We start from the raw sequence: 21,002 nt of genomic DNA, 5'->3' as shown, positions 1-21,002 counted from the left end.
AGGTGTGGCCTAACCAGTGCTGAGTACAGGGCACAATGACTTCCCTGCTCCTGCTGGCCACAGTATTCCTAATGCAGGCCAGGATGCCATTGGGCTTCTTGGCCACCTGGGCACACTGCTGGCTCATGTTCAGCCTACTAGCAACCAGTCCCCCCAGGTCCCTTTCTGCCTGGCTGCTCTCAGCCACTCTGACCCCAGCCTGTAGCACTGCCTGAGGTTGTTGTGGCCAATGTATAGAACCCTAACACTTAGATGTGTTCAATCTCATGCCCTTGGACTCTGCCCTTCTGTCCAGCCTGAAAGGTCCCTCTGCAGAGCTCTCCAACCCTCTAACAGATCAACTCCTGCCCCTGGCTTTGTGTTGTCTGCAAATTTACTGCTGATGGACTCAATCCCCTCATCCAGATCATCAAGAAAGATCTTGAACAGGATGGGGCCCGGCACTGATCCCTGGGGCACACCACTGGTGCCTGGCTGCCAGCTGGCTGTGGCACCATTCACCACCACTCTCTGGGCTCAGCCTCCAGCCAGTTCCTAACCCAGCTCAGAGTGCTGCTGTCCAAGCCAGGGGCTGACAGCTTGGCCAGGATGTGGCTTCATCAGTGCCAAGCACAGCACTAAGAAACACACGGTGAGAAAACAAGGGAAATGTCTTTAACTTTTTGCTATTTAAAACGTAATGAATCCATTTCCATGTGGTGACTAAATTTCCACGTGGCAGCTTTGTTGCCGAGTCGCCTGTTGTGCTTCTGAGATCCCCAGGAGAGCGGCGGTCCCAAACTGCGCAGCCCAGGGGCCACGGCCGGCGGCAGCGCGGGGCACGGCGCGGCCGCCCCTCGGCAGGCAGAGGGCGCGGCGGGGCGGGCCGGCGCGGGCGCTGCGCCCGGCTCTTCTGGGAGCCACCCCCCGGCGGCCGGCGGGGCAGGGCGGGGCCTCGGCCGCCACAGGGCCTGTCGCAGCGCCCCGCGGGGCGGGGGAGGGGCGGGACCGGGCGGAGGCGTCGCCGGCCGGCGGCGGGCGCCGAAGCTTGCGGGGTCCCCGTGACGCCGGATGTCCCCGGGGAGCCGCTGGCCGCTCCCGGGCCGGGGCAGGCTCCTGCTCGCAGGGCTGTCAGTGTAAGTACCCGCGGGGGCCGGGTGAAGGTCGCCGCACCTGCCAGTGCAGATCCCCGAGGAGGCCTCGGCTGGCCCCGGCTTCCTTCGCTCGCCCAAGTGAAGAGGGTCGCGCCGTGAGGCTCACAGCGTGGAGTGTGGGGGGTTTATTTCGGGGGACATCGTCGAAAGTACCTGCCCGGAGAGGCAGTTCAGCCTGTACGCTCACCTGCTGTGGTAGCCGGCCGGTGGAACAAAGCAGGCATTGCCCAGGCCATGTGCCTACCTCTGCCAGACCCTGCTAAAACAGAAGCTCGGCCTCGGCTACATGCGGAACAGAGGTGAACGCGGCTGTGGTCACATAACCTGCAGACGTTTCTGCTCATGCTTTTTGGTCTCTGACCCGGCTGAGACGCACAGCGTTGTCCTGGGCTGGTGCTGTGAAGTCACGCCGGCAGCCGCTGGGGTAGGGTGCCCAGGAGCTGCCGTGCACCAGCGGGCGCACATGGCTGAAGGGCCACGAAGCAGCGTGTGCTTTGAAGAAATGCATCCTCTGAGGGAGAAGCAAGTGCTAGGCTGGGTATCCAGCCTGCTGGAGCAGTAGAGGCTTGTGCTGATCTGGGAAAGGCTTAATTGTCAATTTCCCTGCCTTTAGGTGTGTTAAGTCCAACGGCAGGAGATTGAACACATCCAAGTGCCGGGTTCTGCACATTGGCCACAACAACCCCATGCAGAGCTGCAGGCTGGGGTCAGAGTGGCTGAGAGCAGCCAGGCAGAGAGGGACCTGGGGGGACTGGTTGCCAGTAGGCTGAACATGAGCCAGCAGTGTGCTCAGGTGGCCAAGAAGCCCAATGGCATCCTGGCCTGCATCAGGAACAGTGTGGCCAGCAGGAGCAAGGAGGTCATTCTGCCCCTGTACACTGCACTGGTTAGGCCACACCTTGAGTCCTGTGTCCAGTTCTGGGCCCCTCAGTTTAGGAAGGAGGTTGACTTGCTGGAGTGTGTCCAGAGAAGGGCAACAAAGTTGGTGAGGGACTTGGAACACAAGCCCTATGAGGAGAGGCTGAGGGAGCTGGGGTTGCTTAGCCTGGAGAAGAGGAGGCTTGGGGGTGACCTTCTTGCTGTCTACAGCTACCTGAAGGGGGGTTGTAGTGAGGCAGGGGTTGGTCTCTTCTCCCAGGCAACCAGTACCAGAACAAGAGGATACAGTCTCAAGCTGCACCAGGGGAGGTTTAGGCTGGAGGTTAGAAGGAAGTTTTACACAGAGAGAGTGATTGCCCATTGGAATGGGCTGCCTGGGGAGGTGGTGGGGTCACCGTCGCTGGGGGTGTTCAGGGCGAGGCTTGACAGGATGCTTGGTGCCATGGTTTAGTTGATTAGGTGGTGTTGGATGATGGGTTGGACACAATGATCCTGAAGGTCTCTTCCAACCTGGTCTATTCTATTCTATTCTATTCTATTCTATTCTATTCTATTCTATTCTATTCTATTCTATTTTTTTTATCCCCCACAGTGTTTTCTGCATTGACGCAGCCCTGGGGCAAAAAATGTGCCCTAAAGTGATGGAAAACTACGTGGCATCGATGGTGCTGAGCGCAGTTGGCGACACACTGGGCTATTACAATGGGCGATGGGAGTTCCTGACGAGTGGCCCCGCCATCCACAAGGAGGTGGCAGAGATGGGGGGACTTGGCAACTTGAGCATTCAGGGTTGGAAAGTCAGTGATGATACAGTCATGCACTTGGCCACAGCTGAAGCCCTGGTAGCTGCTGGAAAAAACCCAAGTTTAGCGAATCTCTATTCCCTGATTGCAAAGAACTACAAGGAGTGCATGAATGACATGGACGGCAGAGCCCCAGGTAAACCCCTCTGTTGCATGGCCTCTTGCTGAAGGCTGCTCATAGTGTTCACTGTGTTTCTTGTAAAGGCAGCTGTGTTTCTTGTAAGGGCAAGGTACCTGTTTCAGGATCATCTAAAGAAAACAGAATAAAGCAAGCTGAAGTGGTTTAGGCTTCCCAGAATTAGATGAAAAAGACACCCCTGTTTACAAAACATTCATACAGGAGTGTCTGAGGCCTGGCTTTGACCTCGGGGGAAGGATGTTGGGCTTTGTGATGGGAATGTGTCCTTTCCTACACTCAGGGATGAAAACCATAAACACAGCCATGTATAATGCACGCCCTGAGGTGCTGTATTAAAACAACACATTTGAATAAAGAATTACTGCAGAACTTAAATTCAATAAATTACACATAAAATATACTTCAAAAGCACAAAGATCCTTCCTTGAAATTGTTAGGGTTTATTAAACCCATTAAACACAAAGCCCAGCTTTTGGCTAGCTCCAAGTGTCTGCATTCTGTGACAGGACTGTCAAGCCACAGTTTCCTTTTCCAAACCCTGTATTTCCATCATCTCTCTTTTCTGTGCATAGACACAGTGCTGCCTAGTTTGGCTCACAGGCAGGGGAGGCTGGCAGTGTGTGGCAGTATTCAGGAAGGCTGCCTTGATGGGCTGCAGTAACCAACCCATATACAAAATACTCCTGTAAGTTTCCAGTTCACTCAGGCTTGCTGACCCAAGTCTTCCCTGAGGACTTCATGTGTCCCTGTGCTTGTGGCCCACTCTGTTCTGAGTGCTTGAATTTAGCATAGCCAGCAGGTTGAGGGAGGTGATTCTCTCCCTGTACTCCACTCTGGTGAGACCCCACCTGGAGTACTGTGTCCAGTTCTGGATCCTCTGTTACAGGAAGGATCTGGACATGCTGGAGCGTGTCCAGAGAAGGGCCACGAGGATGAGCAGAGGGCTGGAGCACCTCTGTTATGAGGACAGACTGAGAGAGTTGGAGCTGTTCAGTCTGGAGAAGAGAAGGCTCTGAGGGGACCTTATTGTGGCTTTCCACTATCTGAAGGGGGCTACAAGAAAGCTGGGGAGGGACTTTTTAGGGTGTCAGGGAGTGATAGGACTGGGGGGAATGGAAAAAAAACTAGAAATGGGTAGATTCAGATTGGATGTTAGGAAGAAGTTGTTCCCCATGAGGGTGGTGAGAGACTGGCACAGGTTGCCCAGGGAGGTGGTAGAAGCCTCTTCCCTGGAGGTTTTTAAGGCCAGGCTGGATGTGGCTCTGAGCAACCTGCTCTAGTGTGAGGTGTCCCTGCCCATGGCAGGGGAGTTGGAACTGGATGATCCTTGAGGCCCCTTCCAACCCTAACAATTCTGTGATTCTGTGATTCTCTGATTCTACCTTGGAGCTACTGAGGCTGGGCTCTAATTTGACTGCTGCAGGCAGCGTGAAATACCCAGGAAACACTCACGCTCGGCAGCCCTGTGCAAAGTTTATACAGCAAAAGGAAATTGCCTAGACATGACTGTTTGGAGTGGCCAAAATATGTCAATAATGTTCTGGCTGATATTAAACATGGGAAAGGCCAAATCCTGCATTGCTTGCTTAGGGCCATTGAGCATAGTGTGATAGAGCTATGCATTTCCAAGGTACACAGGCTCCTGCTGCAGCCGGTAGGAAAGGCTCTGAGAGCTTAAATCCTGACACTTAACAGTTTAGTGCCCCCTGACATACTACCAAAGGGAATACCCATTACATATCCTGAAAAGCTGGCTGCAGCCTAGAGTCTCCTTGCCATATTGATAAGTCCTAATGATAGAAGTTGCATCTCAATAACTTCTTTTGGCAGTTCAGAGTAAAAGGATTTTCACTGAGAACATAACCTGAGGCCAAAGTAAGTACTCACTGGGGAACTGCAGCCTTTAAGGCTGAGCATGGAAAGTTGATGGTGCAGAGAAGAGATTCCCCCAGAACAGTGGGGGAAAGTCACATTGGTCCCCTGCACAAGGGAGTCCAGACTTGAACCCAAAACCTTAAGTAACAAAGTCATCAGAGGGTGCCTCAAGTATGCAGCCCCAGGAGAATACTCACAGTTTTAGTTCAAGGGCAGGTTAATCTCCACTTCCAGTATTGCCTGGGGCAATACTTCAGCCTGTGCTGAAGTCCCAAATCCAGATAACCAGCATGGATATACTTCTTTTTTTCATGGCACAACTGCATCTGCCTCAATAGGTCTCCAGGAAACTGCTTCAAAACTCTTGGTCCAAGTCCTCTCTTTGCAGAATTATTTACCACTTAAGCAGTTGTTTTAACTTGCCTTGTTTTTTTAATGTCTGTTGATTGATCCCCAACAGCTGTTAATGTCTGAGCTCATGAAGTATCTAGGAGGAATGGAAGCCTGTTCCAGAAATAGTGTGCAGTTATACTTGGAACTTTTTCAGGTTGTCTTTCTTCACACAGTGCTTTCTGCTTCTTTCCTTATACTGGTACCATCATAGAATCAATAAGGTTGGAAAAGACCTCAGAGATCATCAAGTCCAACCTGTCACCCAACACCTCATGACTAACTAAACCATGGCACCAAGTGCCACATCCAGTTCTTTTTTGAACACCTCCAGGGATGGGGACTCCACCACCTCCCTGGGCAGCACATTCCAATGGCTAACAACTCTCTCAGTGAAGAACTTTCTCCTCACCTCCAGCCTAAACTTCCCCTGGAGCAGCTTGAGACTGTGTCCTCTTGTTCTGGTGCTGGTTGCCTGGGAGAAGAGACCAACCCCCACCTGGCTACAGTCTCCCTTCAGGTAGAGATCCATAAGGTCTCTCCTGAGCCTCCTCTACTCCAGGCTAAACAATCCCAGCTCCCTTGGGTTACTGTTAGTTTCTCATTTGTTAGTGCAAAAATGACCTCCTTGTGGCCTTCCAGTATCTGAAGGGGGCTCCAAGAAGGCTGGGGAGGGACTGCTCAGGATCTCAGGTAGTGATAGGACTAGGGGGAATGGAATGAAGCTGGAGGTGGGGAGATTCAGGCTGGAGGGGAGGAGGAAGTTCTTCCCCATGAGAGTGGTGAAGCCCTGGAATGGGCTGTCCAGGGAGGTGGTTGGGGCCCTGTCCCTGGAGGTGTTTAAGCCCAGGCTGGATGAGGCTGTGGTCAGCCTGATGTAGTGTGGGGTGTCCCTGCCCATGGCAGGGGGCTTGGAACTAGATGATCCTTGTGGTCCTTTCCAACCCTGACTGATACTATGATACTAAAAGATTCCTAACCATGCTATGCTGGATTTCCAAAACATTTTTCTGATGTAAAGAAAAAAAAATCTGGTTTAGGAAAAAAAAAAGTCCTGAAAATGTGACTCCAGCTTAGTCTTCCTAAATTGGCTTTCAAAGCTTTTCATGTTGTGCCTGTTTAATTGTATGAGGATAATATTTGTAACACATCATAAATCACAAGAGTTTTTTAACTGTCAGTTGCTGGTTTTACACTTCCCCCCCCAACTTGTGAGTTATCTTTAGTCAGCTAAAGGAACCTTCACATATTTAAAGCTGCAAGTAAATTGTTATTGCTCAATAACAAGTCCTTCCTTATAGTTCAAGCCTCGTAATCTTCCCCATTTTCTTTTGACTGCAGGAGACTGAACACATGGTGCTGGGTTCTACACGTTGGCCACAACAACCCCATGCAGTGCTACAGGCTGGGGTCAGAGTGGCTGAGAGCAGCCAGGCAGAAAGGGACCTGGGGGGACTGGTTGATGGTAGGCTGAACATGAGCCTGCAGTGTGCCCAGGTGGCCAGGAAGGCCAACAGCATCCTGGCCTGGATCAGGAAGAGTGTGGCCAGCAGGAGCAGGGAAGTCATTCTGCCCCTGTGCTCAGCACTGGTTAGGCCACACCTTGAGTCCTGTGTCCAGTTCTGGGCCCCTTAGTTTAGGAAAGATGTTGAGCTGCTGGAAGGTGTCCAGAGAAGGGCAACAAAGCTGGGGAGGGGTCTGGAGCACAGCCCTGTGAGGAGAGGCTGAGGGAGCTGGGGTTGCTTAGCCTGGAGAGGAGGAGGCTCAGGGGAGACCTTCTTGCTGTCTACAACTCCCTGAAGGGAAGTTGTAGCCAGGAGGGGGTTGGTCTCTTCTGCCAGGCACCCAGCACCAGAACAAGAGGACACAGTCTCAAGCTGTACCAGGGGAGGTTTAGGCTCGAGGTGAGGAGAAAGTTCTTCACAGTAAGAGTAATTTTCCATTGGAATGTGCTGCCCAGGGAGGTGGTGGAGTCCCCATCCCTGGAGGTGTTCAAAAAAGGATTGGATGTGCCATGGTTTAGTTAGTCATGAGGTGTTGGGTGACAGCTTGGACTCGATGATCCTTGAGGTCTTTTCCAACCTTATTGATTCTATGATTCTATGATAATGTTGGAAATTAGAGTGATATCCTTCTTAATGATTTCAGTTCAGAGTAGTGGGCACTGAATTAATCTACATGAACAGCATCTTCAGCAGCCTGAATATGTTCCTGCATGTTTGCAGAAACAAACTCCCAGACAGTTCAGTTAGAGGTTGATGGTGATCAGTCACAGTATCACAGTCTCACAGTATAACTAAGGTTGGAAGAGACCCCAAGGATCATCAAGTCCAACCTGTTCCAACAGACCTCATGACTAGACCATGGCACCAAGTGCCACGTCCAATCTCCCCTTGAACACCTCCAGGGACGGTGACTCCACCACCTCCCTGGGCAGCACATCCCAATGACGAACGACTCGCTCAGTGAAGAACTTTCTCCTCACCTCGAGTCTAAACCTCCCCTGGCACAGCTTGAGACCTCCCCTTGTTCTGGTGCTGGTTGCCTGGGAGAAGAGACCAACCCCCTCCTGTCTACAACCACCTTTCAGGTAGTTATAGAGGGCAATGAGGTCACCCCTGATCCTTCTCTTCTCCAGGCTAAACAACCCCAGCTCCCTCAGCCTCTCCTCACAGGGCTGTGCTCAAGGCCTCTCCCCAGCCTTGTTGCCCTTCTCTGGACACGTTCAAGTGTCTCAATGTCCTTCTTAAACTGAGGGGCCCAGAACTGGACACAGGACTCAAGGTGTGGCCTAACCAGTGCAGAGTACAGGGGCACAATGACCTCCCTGCTCCTGCTGGCCACACTATTCCTAATACAGGCCAGGATGCCATTGGCCCTCTTGGCCACCTGGGCACACTGCTGGCTCATGTTTAGGCAGCTGTCAATCAGCACCCCCAGGTCCCTCTCTGTTTGGCAGCTCTCCAGCCACTCTGACCCCAGCCTGTAGCTCTGCATGGGGTTGCCGTGGCCAAAGTGCAGCACCTGGCACTTGGACTTATTAAATACCATCCCATTGGACTCTGCCCATCTGTCCAGTCGGTCAAGGTCCCTCTGCAGAGCCTTTCCACCCTCTAACTGACTAACATCTGTTCCCAACTTGGTGTCATCTGCAAACTTGCTGATTACTGACTCAACCCCCTCATCCATATCACCAACAGAGTCCCAACAGTCCCAACAGAGCCCAGTGTTACCCTCACTAAACACTCTGCCTACTGCTTCTCCCATCAGAGAAGCACAGCCCCAGAATGTTCTTTCTGTAAATCACTGGGAAGAAGGATGTGTAAGGAACACTTGAACTGATCCAGGGGTTGGCTGGCCGTGTGGCTCCATAAAACCAGCAGATCTCATCCACCAGGCAGGGTGTGACTGTGGTGTTAGACAAGAGGCTGATGTGCCAGCACAGACTGAGGCTGGTGAAACAACAGATCTGGTTATTGCCTGGGTCACGCTGTGTGGAATTCCCATGACCTGACATTGTGGGCTGCACTGATCAGCAGCCTGTTTTTCCTGATGGGGGAGAGTTGCACAGGCTGCTTCTGTTCTCAAAGGATTTTGGTTGACAGGTTTGTGGGGCAAGTAGCCCGACAGCCCCAGGACCAACCTGCCTTTTCAGGTTGAGACGACCATTCACAGGGAGTTGGTCCCCCCATTCACACTGTGCAGAGGACTGTATCCTCCACTGATTTCATAAGCCTAGAATGTGAAAACACTGTTGGAAAACAACAGCTAAAGGTGCTTAGACCAACATGTGACCTTGCTTTTGACAGCAGCGGGCACATCCAGAAGCCAATCTTAAGGCTGTGCTTGGATATGGATTGGGTTGAACCTGCTTCTGTTATTCATGCCATGCTGCAGGCATGCCAGCTTCAAAAAAAAGGAAAGTGCTCACTGGAGCAAAATATTATGGGGCTTGAAGTTCAGATTGCAACATGGGAGGCTTCCTGTTCCTGTTGCTGCTTCTGGGTTCTTGGGTGTTGGTCTTTTCTGCTGGGATGGTGGCGGGACAAGGAGGGATGGGGAAGTAGTTTCCTGGCTTGGACTTTTGTCTCACTTGGTTCTGCTTGCTGCTGCCTTGTGCCAGAACAAGAGGACACAGTTTCAAGCTGAGCCAGGGGAGGTTTAGGCTGGATGTTAGGAAGAAGTTCTTCACAGAAAGAGAGATTGGAATGTGCTGCCCAGGGAAATGATGGAGTCACCATCCCTGGAGGTGTTTAAGAGGAGCCTGGATGAGGAGGCACTTGGTGCCATGGTTTAGTTGATGAGATGGTGTTGGGTGATAGGTTGGACTTGATGATCTCCAAGGTATCTTCCAACCTGGTCTATTCTATTCTATTCTATTCTATTCTATTCTATTCTATTCTATTCTATTCTATTCTATTCTATTCTATTCTATTCTATTCTCCTTGCAGATCCCAGCTCCCATACATCTCCAGTCTGTTTCTTATTTATAGCAATGACCTTTGCTATGCTCCTTTCAACTGGTCGAAATTCTTACCACTGTATTGTGTTTTCACATGCCTGTTCCTGAACATGGAGATTGTTGCTCCTCATTTTCCCCTTACCATCATCCACACACACCCCTTTTTCTGCAAGGGGAACATCAGCTCTTCTGGTTTGATTCCTCCTGGCCATGGTACAAGGCACCCAAGTGTTCCTCATCTGAGCTTCAATTATGGCTGGACACATTTGTGTCAGTTCAAGCATGGCTTCACAGGTTCCTGCAAATAGGGTAAGGTAATGATGCCTTTTGTACTATGTTTATCTGATTTTGCTCAGTAAACTCTATTCTTACCTCACTTTTTCCCCTTCTTTTTTTCCCCCCAGTCCCAAGTTTTTGTGTGTTACTTTTCCCTTATTTCTGTGTTGGGACAATAGCCAGGTTAACCTCCTGGTTCAGTTTGACCCATTTCATTCTGATTGAAACCATCACATAAAGTTACTCATGTGCTGTAAATCCTAGAATCCTAGAATCAACCAGGTTGGAAAAGACCTCACAGATCATCAAGTCCAACCTGTCACCCAGCACCTCATGACTAAGCAAGTGCCACGTCCAGTCCCCTCTTGAACACCTCCAGGGATGGCAACTCCACCACCTCCCTGGAATGCCGTGTGTAAAATGGTCTGCCATACACCAGACCTTACTGCCAGGTGTACACACAGAAGTGCAGAAATGAAAAGCTCTGCAGAGTACTTAGGGCAGTACCCAGCTGTGATTAGCAAAGTCCCAGATCATGGCTGTCAAATTGCAGAAAAGGCAACTGAATCGTAGAGTTAGGTGAAGTTACTTGACCAGACCTGTTCCGTGCTACTTCTGCTCTAACTCTATTCTACACTCTACTCTCTACTTTACACTCTACTCTCTACTCTCTACACTCTACTTTATTCTCTACACTCTACTCTCTACACTCTACTTTATTCTCTACACTCTACTCTCTACACTCTACTCTCTACTGTACTGTCTACTCTCTACACTCTACTCTCTACACTACACTCTCTACACTCCACTCACTACACTCTACACTCCCTACACTCTACACTCCAGAGTCTACTCTCTACACTCTACTCTCTGCTGTACTCTCTACACTCTACACTCTATTCTCTACACTCTACTTTACTCTCAACACTCCCCTCTCCTCTCCTCTCCTCTCCTCTCCTCTCCTCTCCTCTCCTCTCCTCTCCTCTCCTCTCCTCTCCTCTCCTCTCCTCTCCTCTCCTCTCCTCTCCTCTCCTCTCCTCTCCTCTCCTCTCCTCTCCTCTCCTCTCCTCTCCTCTCCTCTCCTCTCCTCTCCTCCCCTCCCCTCCCCTCCCCTCCCCTCCCCTCCCCTCCCCTCCCCTCCCCTCCCCTCCCCTCCCCTCCCCTCCCCTCCCCTCCCCTCCCCTCTCCTCCCCTCCCCTCCCCTCCCCTCCCCTCCCCTCCCCTCCCCTCCCCTCCCCTCCCCTCCCCTCCCCTCCCCTCCCCTCCCCTCCCCTCCCCTCCCCTCCCCTCCCCTCCCCTCCCCTCCCCTCCCCTCCCCTCCCCTCCCCTCCCCTCCCCCCCCCCCCCCTCCCCTCCCCTCCCCTCTCCTCTCCTCTCCTCCCCTCCCCTCTCCTCTCCTCTCCTCTCCTCTCCTCTCCTCTCCTCTCCTCTCCTCTCCTCTCCTCTCCTCTCCTCTCCTCTCCTCTCCTCTCCTCTCCTCTCCTCTTCTCTCCTCCTGCAAGTTTATCAGCTAACTCTTCTAGTGAGGCAGCTCAAAACATGTTTCATAGGCTTGCCTTGGGAACCTGTCTGGGCTTTGCAGTATGGATGTGTTTGTGCAGATGGCTTTATCCTGTGAATGTGCTGGACTAACAAGTGAAGCTCTGTGAAAGCAGCACTGGAAGATGCAGTAATTTCTGGTTAAATAGCAGAACTATGAAAGAGATGGTGATGGGCAAGGAGGAGTTATGGTGTGGCTTCCCACCAGAAGAAAGGCAACACTGGACTTAAGGTGTCAGCTTGGAACAGGAGACAACTGAGGAAGAGAGACAAAGCATCTAGAATCATAGAATCATAGAATCAATAAGGTTGGAAAAGACCTCAGAGATCAAGTCCAACCTGTCACCCAACACCTCATGACTGCTAAACCATGGCTTCAAGTGCCATGTTCAGTCCCCTCTTGAACACCTCCAGGGATGGGGACTCCACCACCTCCCTGGGCAGCACATTCCAATGGCCAATTACTGTTTCTGGCAAGAACTTTCTCCTCACCTCCAGCCTAAACTTCCCCCTGCACAGCTGGAGACTGTGTCCTCTTGTTCTGGTGCTGGTTGCCTGGGAGAAGAGACCAACCCCCACCTGGCTAGAGCCTCCTTTCAGGTAGCTGTAGAGAGCAGTAAGGTCTCCCCTGAGCCTCCTTTTCTCTAGGCAGCATGAGACTGTGTCCTCTTGTTCCATCTTGAATGGTGTGTTAGCATGGAAAGTCATTATTTCTTGTAATGTAAGAATCAGAGGAGAAGTTAAGAAACTGTCAAATGGCAGTCTGAAACAAAAGGAAATGCTTTGCGTAATGAAATTCTGGCTCTGGTTACCATGGGATGTTAAAAGGAATCTGAGGACAGGCATGGGTTCAAGCTAAGGAGACCAGCTCATGGTGGTAGGTCTGCTGGGGGTTATTAAGCAACTGGTTTTGATCCATATTGTGGCTCAGGGGGGCTGTGCTCCTCTGTCTTCTGTAAGCCAGGCAGGTCATCTTGAGGAAACGTTGCCCTTGCCTTTTTATGGTTGCCTTATTTCTTATGCTTGGAGGTGAGCTAGTGTGCTGGACAAATGTCTGGCCTCACTAGAAGAGTTGTTTTTCAGTTTACTGAAGGGTAGTGGACTAAAGCCAGCTTTGCAGACCATGTTGTGGTGAAGGAGATACTGCACTCAGTGCTTCTGGCAAAACTGCAGCAAGGGAGATGGGGAAACGATTTCCTGTCACCAAGGCAATGGGAAAGACTCATGGGGCGTGGGAAGCTGTGATGAATCTGTGGACCCTTTGATGGGCCAAGAAGAAGATTGGCCTTGAACACATTGCCATGTACCCTTGAATGTCTGGGTAGTCCCTGAGCTGAAAACACAAATAGCTTTGAGAGACTGCTGTGTAACTTGTTGAGACAGAGCAACCGCAGGGTTGAGACAGGAGAATGTCAGGAGAAGAAACCTCAGCAGATAACTGCAGCAATGTGGCAGTAACCACTAAGAATCTTACAAACAAGTTACTAACCAATTAGAAGTAGCCACACTGGCATAACAAAGACACAACTATGTGTTGCTTGAAGAAATACACAGTGCTCTGTACGCTGCTCACTGCGACTGTGTACGTAAGGCGCTTCAGTCCGTTACCGCCACAGCGACAGTGGGGAGCTGGTGGGATGAGGCTAAACAAGTCAAAAAGCAGAGGCACACAGCCTTACCTTGGATCAGGGATTCTCCAGCTGCCCTCTTCTGTTTTTATGTGTCTATCTAGATACCTAGATATATGTGTACATAATACACCTCATATATATATATACACACACATACAGGATATGTGGCTTGTTCATAGTAGCATAGTAGCATAGTATCAGTCAGGGTTGGAAGGGACCACAAGGATCATCGAGTTCCAACCCCCCTGCCATGGGCAGGGACACCCCACACTAGATCAGGCTGGCCACAGCCTCATCCAGCCTGGGCTTAAACACCTCCAGGGACAAGGCCTCAACCACCTCCCTGGACAACCCATTCCAGGGCTTCAGCACTCTCATAGTGAAGAACTTCCTCCTCACCTCCAGCCTGAATCTCCCCACCTCCAGCTTCATTCCATTCCCCCAAGTCCTGTCACTATCTGAGATCCTGAGCAGTCCCTCCCCAGCCTTCTTGGAGCCCCCTTCAGATACTGGAAGGCCACAATGAGGTCACCTCAGAGCCTTCTCTTCTCCAGGCTGAACAGCCCCAACTCCTTCAGTCTGTCCTCATAGGAGAGGTGCTCCAGCCCTCTGCTCATCCTCCTGGCCCTTCTCTGGACACCTTCCAGCACCTCCAGATCCCTCTTGTCCTAGGGGCTCCAGAACTGGAGGCAGTACTCCAGGTGGGGTCTCCCCAGAGCTGAGGAGAGGGGGAGAATCACCTCCCTTGCCCTGCTGGCCACACTTCTCTTGCTGCAGCCCAGGCTCTGGTTGGCTTTCCGGGCTGCAAGTGCACACTGAGAGCTCCTGTTGAGCTTCTCCTCCCCCAGCACCCCCAAGTCTCTCTCCTCAGGGCTGCTTTCCAGCCAGTCCCTGCCCAGCCTGGATTTGTGCCTGGGATTGCCTCGACCCAGATGCAGGACCCTGCCCTTGGTCTTGTTGAACCTCATGAGGTTGGCTTGTGCCCACCTCTCCAGCCTGTCCAGGTCCCTCTGTATGGCATCCCATCCCTTCCCTTCAGTGTGTCTGCTGCACCACACAGCTTGGTGTCACCAGCAAACCTGCTGAGGGTGCACTCAATGCCACTGTCCATGGCACCCACAAAGATGTTGAACAGGACTGGTCCCAGGACTGATCCCTGAGGGACTCTGCTTGTCCCTGGCCTCCACTGGGACATGGACCCATGTTGCAGCCATCAAGCCAGTTCTGTATCCATCTAGAGGTCACCCATCAAACCCATGTGTCACCAGCTTGGAGACCAGGCTGTGGTGCGGGACAGTGTCGAAGGCAGTGTTGTAGGTCAGTTATTAAATGAATAACCTTAAATGTAAGCAGTGTAAATAAATAATCAGTGGACCATTTCTTACCCCCTTAAACTTTTAACTCACTTTCACAAACAGGTATTACCAGGTCTGCTTGGGAGTCTGCAGGATGTACAGGCAATTTAAGGCAGGGATATATATGTATGTGAGCAGACAACTGATGGTTTTAAAGGGAAGCTCTACTTAGAATAGAATAGAATAGAATAGAATAGAATAGAATAGAATAGAATAGAATAGAATAGAGGGGTTTGGAACACAAGCCCTACGAGGAGAGGCTGAGGGAGCTGGGGTTGCTTAGCCTGGAGAAGAGGAGGCTCAGGGGTGACCTTATTACTCTCTACAACTACCTGAAGGGAGGTTGTAGACAGACAGATGTTGGTCTCTTCTCCCAGGCAAGCAGTACCAGAACAAGAGGACACAGTCTCAGGCTGCGCCAGGGGAGGTTCAGGCTGGATGTTAGAAAAAAGTTCTATACAGAAAGAGTGATTGCACATTGGAATGGGCTGCCTGGGGAGGTGGTGGAGTCACCATCACTGGAGGGTTTTAGGAGGAGACTTGATGGGGTGCTTGGTGCCGTGGGTTAGTTGTTTGGGTGGTGTTTGATTGGTTGATGGGTTGGATGTGATGATCTTGAAGGTCTCTTCCAACCTGGTTTATTCTATGTATTCTATGAATAGAATTAACCAGGTTGGAGAAGACCTTTGAGATCATTGAGTCCAACCTATCACCCAACATCATCTAATCAACTAAACCATGGCACCAAGTGCCTCATCCAATCTCTTCCTAAACACTTCCAGGGATGGTGACTCCACCACCTCCCTGGGCAGCACATTCCAATGGCCAATCTCTCTTTCTGGGAAGAATTTCTTCCTAACATCAATCCTAACCTCCCCTGGCACAGCCTGAGACTGTGTCCTCTTGTTCTGGTGGCCTGGGAGAAGAGACCAACCCCCACCTGGCTACAACCTCCCTTCAGGTAGTTGTAGACAGTAGTAAGGTCTCCCCTGAGCCTCCTCTTCTCCAGGCTAAGCAACCCCATCTCCCTCAGCCTCTCCTCACAGAGTACTGCTTCCTTCCCCACTACCTTGCCCGTCTTCCCTCAGCTCCCAAGCTGTGTGACCCTGTCTCCTACTGATGCGTGCCTCTGTTCCTCTGTTCCTCGGGCTGCGCTGCTCCCAGGTGTCTCGTGTCAGGAGAACGCGCTGAAGCTGGAGCCGGGGCGGCCGGGGGGCTGGAGGATGCCGTTCAGCCCGCGGGCGGGAGGCTGTGGGGCTGCCATGCGCTCCATGTGCATCGGGCTGCGCTTCCCTCGCCCTGCCGAGCTGGACACTCTCCTGCAAGTCAGCATCGAGAGCGGGCGCATGACCCACCACCACCCCACCGGCTACCTGGGGGCCCTGGCTTCTGCCCTCTTCACAGCTTTTGCAGTGAACAACGTGCCCCCCCGAGCCTGGGGGAAGGGCCTGCTGGAGGTGCTGCCACGGGCGAAAGCCTACGTGCAGAACGCTGGCTTCTTCGTGGAGGAGAACATGGCACAATGGTAAGCTGTGCTCCCTGCACCAGGGTTTATTGACATGAAAATCAGCCTCATGTAAGAGAGGGTAAACCCTGGTTGCACTTAAGCTTCAGCCATCAGGTTATGTAAACTCCTAGAGTGGCACATGCCTGCCGTGGGATTGAATAGATTCATAGTATCATAGTATCAGTCAGGGCTGGAAGGGACCACAAGGATCATCGAGTTCCAACCCTCCTGCCATGGGCAGGGACACCCCACACTAGGTCAGCCTGGCCAGAGCCTCATCCAGCCTGGGCTTAAACACCTCCAGGGACAGGGCCTCAACCACCTCCCTGGACAACCCATTCCAGGGCTTCACCACTCTCATGGGGAAGAACTTTCTCCTCACCTCCAGCCTGAATCTCCCCACCTCCAGCTTCATTCCATTCCCCCTAGTCTTATCACTACCTGATGTCCTGAGAAGTCCCTCCCCAGCCTTCTTGTAGCCCCCTTCAGATACTGGAAGGCCACAATGAGGTCACCTCGGAGCCTTCTCTTCTCCAGACTGAACAGCCCCAATCAGAAAGCCTGAAGACCAGTGTGACAGCTTAGGCTGTGCCTTTAAGAAAGGATAGCTGCAGAATTCTCTGGCTCAATGTTTGGGTATAAAACAAAAAGGAAAACAAAGGTTAATTCTAAATGAATTTCCTTGGTCAGATGTGAGATGTACCATAGCAAATCTCTCTCACATTGTTTTCTCTCACTCATGAGATTTAACACGTCCAAGTGCCGGGTTCTGCACATTGGCCACAACAACCCCATGCAGAGCTACAGGCTGGGGTCAGAGTGGCTGGAGAGCTGCCAAACAGAGAGGGACCTGGGGGTGCTGGTTGATGGTAGGCTGAACATGAGCCTGCAGTGCGCCCAGGCAGCAAGGAGGGCCAGTGGCATCCTGGCCTGCATCAGGAACAGTGTGGCCAGCAGGAGCAGGGAGGTCATTCTGCCCCTGTACACTGCACTGGTTAGGCCGCACCTTGAGTACTGTGTCCAGTTCAGGGCCCCTCAGTTTAGGAAGGAGGTTGACTTGCTGGAGTGTGTCCAGAGAAGGGCAACAAAGTTGGTGAGGGGCTTGGAGCACAAGCCCTATGAGGAGAGATTGAGGGAGCTGGGGTTGCTTAGTCTGGAGAAGAGGAGACTCAGGGGTGACCTTATTGCTCTCTACAACTACCTGAAGGGGGGTTGTAGACAGGCAGAGGTTGGTCTCTTCTCCCAGGCAACCAGTACCAGAACAAGAGGACACAGTCTCAGGCTGCGTCAGGGGAGGTTTAGGCTGGAGGTTAGGAGGAAGTTTTACACAGAGAGAGTGATTGCCCACTGGAATGGGCTGCCCGAGGAGGTGGTGGGGTCGCCGTCGCTGGGGGTGTTCAGGGCGAGGCTTGACAGGATGCTTGGTGCCATGGGTTAGTTGATTAGGTGGTGTTGGATGATAGGTTGGACACGATGATCTTGAAGGTCTCTTCCAACCTGGTTAATTCTATTCTATTCTATTCACTCCGGCACTCTGTCTCGCATGGCGCTCTTCTGGACAGAGAGGGAGACCTCTCATCTGCAAACACTGAGATAAGCATACTAGTTTTTCTCTAACAAAGCTTTTGAGCCTAACTGAAAAATTCCCTTAACAATTTTCTGCCTCTTCTTTTTATTTTCCCATTAGCTAGAGGGATTAAAGGGGAGGGGGAGAGAGGCTGGGGGGAACCCGAGGTGGGATCCTCCTCGGGAGGATTTCTGTGTTGTTTTCTTTCCTGCCAGTTCTTGTCTGATACTGTAAATACTGTCTGTTTTGTATCTATCCCTTGCATTTCATTATTGCTTGCAAAACACAGCTTTCACAGTATCACAGTATAACTCAGGTTGGAAGAGACCCCAAGGATCATCGAGTCCAACCTGTCACCACAGACCTCACGACTAGACCATGGCACCAAGTGCCACGTCCAATCTCCCCTTGAACACCTCCAGGGACGGTGACTCCACCACCTCCCTACAAGCTCTACCAGGAGAGGCTGAGGGAGCTGGGGTTGCTTAGCCTGGAGAAGAGGAGACTCAGGGGTGACCTTATTGCTGTCTACAACTACCTGAAGGGAGGTTGTAGACAGACGGATGTTGGTCTTTTCTCCCAGGTGGCCAGTACCAGAACAAGAGGACACAGTCTCAGGCTGCGCCAGGGGAGGTTCAGGCTAGATGTTAGGAAAAAGTTCTACACAGAGAGAGTGATTGCCCATTGGAATGGGCTGCCTGGGGAGGTGGTGGAGTCACCATCACTGGAAGTTTTCAGGAGGAGTTGATGGGGTGCTTGGTGCCATGGGTTAGTTGTTTGGGCGGTGTTGGATTGGTTGATGGGTTGGACGCGATGATCTTGAAGGTCTCTTCCAACCTGGTTTATTCTATGTATTCTATTCTATGTATTCTATGTATTCTCCCTGGGCAGCACATCCCAATGACGAACGACTCGCTCGGTGAAGAACTTTCTCCTCACCTCGAGTCTAAACCTCCCCTGGCACAGCTTGAGACTGTGTCCCCTTGTTCTGGTGCTGGTTGCCTGGGAGAAGAGACCAACCCCTTCCTGGCTACAGCCACCTTTCAGGTAGTTTTAGAGAGCAGTAAGGTCTCCCCTGGGCCTCCTCTTCTCCAGGCTAAGCAATCCCAGCTCCCTCAGCCTCTCCTCACAGGGCTGTGCTCAAGGCCTCTCCCCAGCCTTGTTGCCCTTCTCTGGACACCTTCAAGTGTCTCAATGTCCTTCTTAAACTGAAGGGCCCAGAACTGGACACAGGACTCAAGGTGTGGCCTAACCAATGCAGAGTCCAGGGGCACAATGACCTCCCTGCTCCTGCTGGCCACACTATTCCTACTATTCCTTTCATTCGCTTCTCCAGCAGAGTTCAGCTGTGCTTTCTCGTGTGGGCTAAACCCTCACACCACTATAGCCAGTTATTTAAAAAGGAAGGGAAAAAAGGAAAAAGCAGGTTGTGTTTGGGTCATGTATTTGTGACATTTCTAGATCCAGTATGAGGCAGCCAGACTTGTCATCTCAAGCAGCCATGATCTGATAGAAAATGGGAGCTCCGTTTGAAAGGCATACCGAATCTGGCAGCAGATTCAGTGTGGCACAGGGACATGTGCAGCCAGGGTTAGAGGGGTACTCTGAACTTGGGAGGATGACTCAGGTCTTGCTCTGAGCCTTTGAATCCTCTGCAGCTCGACAGGAGCAGGTGCTAGACTGCATTCTCCCATGTGACTAGAGGGAGGGGAAATCTAAAGCAGATACACATGGGTGGACATCTGCCTTTCTGCCAAACCATCAGAAGGGGCTTTTGGCATGGCATGTTTTCAGCTGGTGCCCAGCGTGCCTGTGGGGAGCTCAGATCCATGCCTGTGCCATGGGATCTTTCTTACAGCCCCTCCATGTCATCTCCTCTTTTGCAGGCATTACTTTGAAGAGCAATGGGAAAAATACCTGATGGAGCGAGGCATCTCAGATGGGGTCTCTCTGCCCACCTTCCCCCTCAAGTATGGTGTGAAAGAGAGGGACTCGTTCTACACCTCCCTCAGCTATGATGGCTGGGGGGGGAGTAGTGGGCACGATGCCCCCATGATTGCTTATGATGCACTCCTGGGTGCTGGGGACTCCTGGGAAGAGCTGGCTCACCGGGCTTTCTTCCATGGAGGCGACAGCGACTCCACTGCTGCCATTGCGGCCTGCTGGTGGGGTGCTATGCATGGCTTCCAGGGGGTCAATGCCTCTCTCTATGCCCACCTGGAGTACAGGGACCGCCTGGAACAGGTGGCCAAGGACTTGTACCACATTGCCTAGGTGGGGGTGGCCAGGTCCTCCAGGGGCACTCTTACTTCACCTGCTGCCCCTCACTAACTCAGGGTTGTGCAAAGCTCCTGTATTAAAGCACACAAGTGTAAGCTGGACCTGTGCCTGTTCTCTGTGTGTTGGCTTCAGTGGCTCAGCCATTCTGGAGCTAGCAGTTTGGGGTGTGTGGGTGGAAGGGAAGCAGTTACAGGGTGGCTTGATGGGAGCACACAATGGTGCTTTGAGCAGCCAGACCCTGAGATAGCCCTCCTCTGCTTGCTGCAGTGTCTGTTCCTCAGGGGGGACAGGAGCACCTGCTCCAGCATTGCTAGCCATGCTCCCGCAGCAGGACAGGCAGCAAAGCCACTCAAGCTGCCCCAAATTAGGGTTCTGCCCATAAAGCCTGCTAGAGGGATTCAGGGACACATGGCTGATGGCAGGGAGCATGTGTGAGCTGGCAGAGATGCCTCCTAGCAATTTCAGGATGGGTAGCCAAAGCTTGTTGTCTGCCATTGCCAATGGGGAGTGCCAGGGACACCACTTGACATCCAGAACTGAGCATCTACATGAGCAGAGCTAAACTTTCTGTGCCTCAGCACAGTCCATAGCAAAACCAGCCCATGGTAACCTGCTGGGGGGAGTGGGGAGGTGGTGGTGGGGCAAACAGCCAGCTGTGTCTGAGCACAAGAGTTTTCTCACTATTATTTTCGCAGAGGCTATTTTTTGTTACAAGTAGGTGTGAGAAAAAACCCCAACCCAACCCTACAGCTGTTATCAGCAGTGCATTGTGCACATTTCACAGCCCTTTCACTATTCAGGTAAGAGAGAACCAGACCACTTCTCTAGTTCACATAATGTGGGGGGAGGTGTTTAGGAAGAGCCTGGACGGGGCACTTGGTGCCATGGTTTAGTTGATTAGATGGTGTTGGGTGATAGGTTGGACTTGATGATCTTGAAGGTATTTTCCAACCTGGTTAATTCTATTCTATTCTATTCTATTCTATTCTATTCTATTCTATTCTATTCTATTCTATTCTATTCTATTCTATTCTATTCTATTCTATTTCCATTCCATTCCTATCCTTTCTATCTCCCTCTCCTCTCCTCTCCTCTCCTCTCCTCTCCTCTCCTCTCCTCTCCTCTCCTCTCCTCTCCTCTCCTCTCCTCTCCTCTCCTCTCCTCTC

General features: G+C 51.8%; 1 protein-coding gene across 1 annotated transcript; it reads left to right on the top strand.

Annotated features, from left to right (window-relative positions):
- Positions 1 to 1,032: 1,032 nt before the first annotated feature.
- On the top strand, positions 1,033 to 19,897 carry ADPRH (ADP-ribosylarginine hydrolase). The gene is made up of 4 exons (XM_054165917.1): positions 1,033 to 1,115; positions 2,605 to 2,951; positions 15,647 to 16,007; positions 19,443 to 19,897. The coding sequence occupies exons 1-4, from the start codon at positions 1,051 to 1,053 to the stop codon at positions 19,828 to 19,830; spliced, it is 1,161 nt and encodes a 386-aa protein (XP_054021892.1). The 5' UTR covers positions 1,033 to 1,050; the 3' UTR covers positions 19,831 to 19,897.
- Positions 19,898 to 21,002: the final 1,105 nt, after the last annotated feature.

This window comes from Dryobates pubescens, chromosome 12 (genome assembly GCF_014839835.1).
Source record: "Dryobates pubescens isolate bDryPub1 chromosome 12, bDryPub1.pri, whole genome shotgun sequence".
Classification (NCBI taxonomy): Eukaryota; Metazoa; Chordata; class Aves; order Piciformes; family Picidae; genus Dryobates; species Dryobates pubescens.
The sequence above is the reverse complement of the archived record's forward strand: the minus strand, read 5'-3'. Positions and strand labels throughout refer to the sequence as shown.